Raw genomic sequence first — 6,925 nt, forward strand, 5'->3', positions numbered from 1 at the left:
CCATGCTGTAACTGGGCAATAACTCCATTCTGGCACACATTGGGCACTCATAGATGCTTACGCGGCTTAGTAAAAGGGCCCCTCTATTTCTGCCTCCTTCCTTAAGTTCTTTCCTTTTGTAAGCACACTTTCCTAAAAACTCAGTCACTTAACTTTCATGTGCTTTTCTTCCTTTCCCTAAGATGCTTTCTTTGGCTGGCTTTGGATTTTCAGGAAGATGTCCCAGGTAAATTCCAGGCTCTTTCTCTCCCTTAACCCTTACAAAATCAATGGATAGAAACCTATCTCCCATCATCAGTAAGCTTCTATATGCATATGCAAACCAGTACAGGGTTATGGAAAAGAGTCATAGAGGCATATTTTCAAAGCACTTTGGGAGGCTAAGTTCCATAGGTTTCTATGGAACTTTGGGAGGCTAAGTGCTTTGAAAATGAGCCTGATAGTAAACTATTTGTTTTACTTTATGACACTACCCAGAAATAAAACTTCAAGGAATTATTTTCCCTATCAAGTTCCCTCCACTTCTGCACTTTGCTCTGATCCCTCTCAACTGCCAACGGATGCAGCAGCTCAGAATCTTTTTAGTCTGAAGCCTCGAGACCCCTAGCCTCAAGACCCCCACGAGACCCCCAACAGCTAAAGTACACCAAGATAACCCTGCTTTGCAACCAAAAACTCTCCACCTCTGAATAAATCCACAAGCCTATTTTCAATGTTTCTATTTCCCATATTTTTTCAGTAAAAAGTTAAATCTTTTATTTTACCTGGCACGCAACTGCTGAGCGGCTATGCTCTCGTGCCCGACACTCCTCTCATCCTCCCTGTGTGCACGCGTGACCAGTCATCCTGGGCCACACCAGAATTCACCCCAAAACCTGCACATTAGGCTCTCTGGAGCTCTTCATTGCACTGTCCAGTATTATAAGTGCACCACCGCTGGAGCCGGCCCAGCTCTTCAAATTAGGCTGGCTCTACTTAGGGCTCAACTCCCGGTGTCTCTGCACATGCGCAGAAAATCCACACACATGCACATTCAGCCTGGACAAGCATCACCCACCACTGTGGCACACCCGAAGCACCGCTCCAGCTGCTGACTGCCCTGGCTCCTCTGCCCATCACCTCCTGGAAGTCCCCAAAGAGCACCAGGTAAATTAAAAAAGAAAACATTTTTAACCCATAGGGTTAGAATACCTACAATACAATATCATTTACTTCCCTTTCAAAGAAGGAGCCTCAGGAAAGCCAAAGGCACAGTACAAAACTAGTCATCTGGCAGCTTTGACAAAAGGAAAATCTGCCTGAATTTGGAGGAAAACAATATATCTTTTGGAAGAGTAGCCTAATGGTTAGTGCAGCGGGCTTTGAGCCTAGCAACCTGGTTTTGATTCCCATTGCAGCTCCTTGTGACCTTGGGCAAGTCACTTAACCCTCCATTGCTCCAGGTATAAAAAAAAGATTGTGAGCCCTCTAGGGACAAAGAAAGTACCTGCACATAAAGTGTACAGTGCTGCGTACGTCAGGTAACACTACAGAAATGGTTAATAGTAGTAAGTATAACTTGAGAGGTTGCTGAACAATAATGCAGGCTGGGGAAAAAAAACATTGGTTCTTAGAAGACCTTGCTGCATAAAGGGTCTAAGAGGTATGGGGGCTTTACTATGGTTATCCATATTAGCCTTGACTATCATTAGAGAGCGAGAGTATATAGTTGAAAAAAGATGGAGTTTGTTTAGAAGGCCATATATTGGCAGAGCAACAGTTGCCTGTTTTGTTCTATAGAAAATATCTAGGAGCTAAGAAATCAGAACCTGATTGTTGTGGTTGTCTGGGTCTTGCCATATCCAAGTAAGTGGAACCGACTTTTCAGCCATTGTGCTGTGACTTTCTTCAGAGTAACCCAGACAACCACAATAATCATGATGCCAGCTGTGGGAGCCTAAGAGAATGAAATCAGAACACGATTCTTTGTCATGTTGTATTTGGAGGAAATAAGTATGATTTACTGTGAATCAATCTCAGGTAAGCATTTCCTTTTTTCAGCTACATTTATATAGAATAAAATATATTTATGTACAAAGGCATGACTGGCTTAGTGTGGTATTACTCAGAGATTTTACATCTGCAATTTCAGCCTAGCTTTGTAATGGCCTTTTCCCAACTGCTCTAAGCATGCTCTGTAAAGAAAATGTGGGGACGACCCAAATGACTACATGATGGTCTTGAAGGTTGGTTCCGTTGTCAGAAGGGAACTGGAAATAATAGCCAGGAAGATTGGTATGCTGATGGATTTGGAGCAGATGCGTTACTGAACTTATTGCAGGAAAGAAAAATGTACAACGAGTAGAAATACAAGTGGTCTGCTCGAACTATGTTGGAGGAGTCTCTCCATGAAAGGAAAGTTTAATTTAATTTTACTTCCATTTAAATTAAGTATACTCGATCTTTATAACACCAGCTCTGAAACTTTTTGCCGAAGGATGTGGTAACAGTGGTTAGCATATCGGGGTTTAACAAATGTTTGGTTAGGTTCTGGAGGAAAAGTCCATAGTCTGCTATTGAGACAGACATGGGGAAGCAACTGCTTGCCCTGGGATTGGTAGTATGGAATGTTGCCTTGATTTGGGATTCTGTCAGGTACTTGTGACATGGCTTGGCCACAATTGGAAACAGGATACTGCTAGATGGACCATTGGTCTAACCCAGTATGGCTATTCTTATAAGTTAGCTGTTTAGGAAAAAAATAATACGGAGGTTCACAGCTATATGATAGTGGGGACATATAATGAAAACCTGCTCTAAATGAGTTTAGGGTAAAAAGGGAGGCTGTTTGCATGTTGAGAATTTACTGACACAGTTCCTTCCTTTGGAGGGTATTTTTTTGTGCTGAATTATCTCTGATGGTTCTGGCTGGAATGGGAGATAGCTCTTTAGTGGGGAAGTCCTGCTATTGATGGTTTATAGAGTTTTATTAAGAGCTGGAAACTCTGAAGCCAAGCAAGGAGAGTACTCTTAGATGCTTTCTTAAGGACAAGAAGAATGGAAGCCCAAGCAGCTGCAGCTCTTGGGAGAAGTCTTACAGCAAAGAAGCCTTTGGGAGCAGATTAGGGCAGAAGAAAATGTTCTGTGGCTGTGAAGAGCAGAAAGAGCCCTTTAGGGGGGGGGGGGGGGGGGAACCTGGAACTGGTGGTTGCAGGACCTCCATCCTGAACACCAGCAGGGAGCAACCCCAGAGGGTGAAGGCCTCTGGGGTGTGGTTGGCACTAGAGGCCCGGTGAAGGTGAATGCCTCTGGGGTGTGATTGGCACTAAGTGCCCAGCAAGGGAGAAGGCTCCCTAGATGTGGCCAGCTTAAGAGCCCAGCTCTTGGGAGGCCAGTTGATCCCCAGAATGAGTTTCCAAGAAGCTGCAGCAGGGACAGGCTTAGCCAGCTTGGGATCCAGCTCAGCAGACACCAGCCCAAGAAGTCTTCTGTGGAGGGATGAATTCTGAGGGGACTAGGAGAGGGTGGACTTGCAAGGGATGGAGAGGAAGGACCTAGGGCACACTGATTTAACTAAGCAGCAGGGAAGAGCTTATAGCTACTACCTTGGCAAGCAAGACTGACAGGGTCGGAGCAGTGTGTGAGGGACTAAGTCACTGACTCTGAATACTTGACTTAATGCCAGAGTGCATAAATTAAGTAGTATTTGGTTTAAGAGGTTAGTTGCTAATACTATTGGTTTGTTTATATTTACTGAAATAAATTAAGTGTCAAGAAGTTTTGGTGGTTGTATATAATAACTGAATATATATGCAGATTTATGTAAATAGTTAAATAAAGGTGATTTAATTTATTAACCGGCCCTGTTCACAGCAGTTTTTTGTTTAATATTTGCTGGGGGGGGGGGGAGAAGAGTAATCCCACCTGCTAACACTTTTCTTCCCCAGCTGGAGGTTCTGAGCCTAGGGCCACAGAGGGGGAGGGGGCGAGATTCCCTGGCCCAGGCCAGTCTGTCTCTCTCCTGCTCCTGTGTGTCAGGACTGGGGTGACTGAGTTAACACATAACCCAGGTCCCAGCCTACAGGAGCAGGAGAGAGATCCAGGGAGGAGCAGACACAGGAAGGTAGGGGTGGGGGATGATGGCTGGTCAGGTGTGTGGCTGGGGCTGTAGTTGCAGTGGAGGCCCTGACCAAGCCAAGTAAGGGACCAATGGAGACTGCCTTCCGAAGGCTCCACTCCAGCTAGGTCTGACAAAGGATAGTTACATGAGCATCAGCCCACAGGTAGGAAGGGGGTGCCGTCACACCTTCAAGATCCTGTCTCAACCCTGCTTGTTGGCCGAAAAAGTATAGTCTTAAAACTCTTCTTCCATAGATTTATTTTTATTTATTTTATTGCATTTGTATCCCACATTTTCCCACCTCGTTGCAGGCTCAATGTGGCTTACAATACATCACAAAAACAATTATTATTGTTGCCAAAGAGAGTTAAGATTTACCTCTATTATAGGTTATAGCTAGATTCACAAAACGGGAAAATCCCTTTTCCTGTATGCCGGTTTGGACCACTACGCTGGAGTTTGAAAGGGAAACAGGTAAGTTAGCAACAAGAGCCTTGTGACTCATATGTTCCGAGTGCACGGGGTGGAGTTTGCACACAGCCAGGCCTGCTGGCATTGCCCTTTTAAGAGCTGGTTGGCGCTGCCAGGCCCGTGACGTCACGCAGCGCGGATTCCCTCCCCGGTGCTGCGGCGCTGGCAGCGGCGGCGCGCGGGTCTCTGTGTCGGGTAGTCGAAGCCCCTCCTCCCCGGTGGGGGGAAAGCTGGCGCTGCTCCAGGAGGATTCTGCAGCCACTCAGTCGCGGGAACTTCGCTGACAGCCGCGTTATGGCTGCGGCACGGCAGCGGCTTTAGAGCGCGTCCTTTCCCCTCCCTCCACCGGACCGGGAGCTGCTGCAGCCAGGCTCGGCGCGGATGAACAGCTCTGCCGCCCGGCACTTGCCTACGGGAGCTCGGCGCGGCCGGAGGGGTGCTGGGCTGCCTGGTGGACCCTTCGCCTCTGCGCCCGCTTTCTTCATTCTTCAAGCCTCTGACTCGTCCTTCGATTCTAGGAAGCGATCATGGCGGGGGCTCCGGGGACCGCGATCCTGCTAGTCACCGCCAACGTCGGGACCCTCTTCGACGATGTGAGTAATGAACGCGCTGCTGTTCCCGCGGCTTCGCTGCTTCTCCCTAACGTGCAGCGCCCCGGCCTCTGTCGGGGAGTGCACTGAAGGGAGACTCCTGCTCGGCTAGGGGACATGTCCCGGCTCTGATGTTGCTTCTGGACCGGGGAAGATCGCTGGTGCTGTCCAGGGCCGAGAGACGTTGGCTAACCAGTACAGGGTAGGAGACAGTGACCGGTTTGGGTTCTGTGCTTGCCCCGGAGCGGTGGTAGAGCAGCACTCTTTGCTGCAGGATCCTAAACGATCCGGAAAACTTTGTTCTCAGAATCGGGCTGTTGGCTCTGTCCCGGCATCATACCTTGGACCTGCTGTGGTGTGAGGGATGGGGCTGGTCAGCAACACCCTCCCCACAGCCCCAGGGATGTGCTGGATCGCGGTCCCTGCCTCACTGCTCCTGCGATCTGCTCCGGTCTTCGGGTTCATTGTTCTTGCTCACGTGTGCTTGGACTGTCATTACCGGCCCAAACCTTTTAATTCGAATAATTCATGACCCCAGGCAGCGCTTGCTTATTTCTAAAGCAGTAGGATGTAAGTAACCAATTCCAAAAAATGTGTTCCCCCCCCCCCCCCCCCCCCCCAAAATTAAATTGACTTCAACAACAAATGTAAGGAAACGCCATAGGCACGTTGATCTTATTGCTCGGAACTTTGCCTAAGATTTCCCATGGTAGTAGCTTTCTTGAGCTCAGTTTTTCAACTTGGTTGCAGCAGGTTGTGCTTTTTTTTTCTTCCCCCGCTTTGAAAGTGTTTCAGATTTCCACCTTCTAATGCGCTCCAGTTCTGATGTTTTGAAGCCCTTTTGGGTAGGCATTTACCATAATTGCACATTTGAAAGCAACCCGAGTGATTTTTGGCTTTAACTGTTACTTGACTAGTAGTTTGGAGTTCTGCTGTTCTCACTCTCTTTCATACTGTTGGCGAAATATGTTTCCTGAGAATGTTAAACAATTTAAAATAATGATTCTTAATGTGATACTTTTAGCTAGGTATTTTTGTTGTTTCCCCCCCCCCCCCCCTAATTTATCTAGACCTGTCAGACAAGAAGTAAATGCAGGGGTTTCTTTTAACTAACAGGCATCCTCTATGTACACACAGAGGTTATTTCCAGTCTGTATTAGGTGGCCTATGTTTATCAATATATAATATAAAAGTGTTTATAGTACTTCAGGTGGTAGAAATATTCTGCATCTGGCCTTTTGGGAATATCTTTTTATTTAATTTTCACGTACTTCTTGCCTTCATTGTAGTCCTCTTGGTACTTGGTAGACTACAGTTCAATGTATGTAGGTTGTGTTGTGTTTTTGTTGTTTTATTTTTGCACAGACAGAACTTCTGGTAGACAAACAAGTGATAGAAATCAGTTCTCTTACAGACCGTTTGGTGGTTTGCATGGGATACATTCCCCTGAATACTCAATTACATATATGGAATTACATTGCATTTCTCTTGTAGATCACAAAGCTCAAAATAGTTCTATTTTTAGAACAAATTACAGTAGAAAATGATTCCTTTAGCAAGGAATGTTAGCATTTACTGTAGTGTCCAGACCTCCTACATTGCTTCAGGGCTTGTGTTCTCTGCTTTTGCTGCATTATTTACAGGTTTTTGGGCAGGCTTCTGTTTGTGTAGCAGCTTATTAAGGGACTGCCTGGTTTATGTGTGGCAAAAAGAAATGTTGCTGAGGGAGAAAAGCCTTTACTTTTTAATAAAGGAACAAACTGTT

The 6,925-nt window shown here is 46.4% G+C and overlaps 1 protein-coding gene across 1 annotated transcript in view; it reads left to right on the forward strand.

Annotated features, from left to right (window-relative positions):
- The first annotated feature begins 4,727 nt into the window (after positions 1–4,727).
- The window catches only part of INPP5A (inositol polyphosphate-5-phosphatase A), a 778,463-nt gene continuing 776,265 nt past the window's right edge, over positions 4,728–6,925 (forward strand). Inside the window, exon 1 of the mRNA XM_030202993.1 lies at positions 4,728–5,163. Within this exon, the coding sequence (XP_030058853.1) occupies positions 5,098–5,163 (66 nt within the window). The 5' untranslated portion in view covers positions 4,728–5,097. The remainder of the gene's footprint in view (positions 5,164–6,925) is intronic.

The sequence above is a fragment of the Microcaecilia unicolor genome, chromosome 5 (genome assembly GCF_901765095.1).
Source record: "Microcaecilia unicolor chromosome 5, aMicUni1.1, whole genome shotgun sequence".
Lineage (NCBI taxonomy): Eukaryota > Metazoa > Chordata > Amphibia > Gymnophiona > Siphonopidae > Microcaecilia > Microcaecilia unicolor.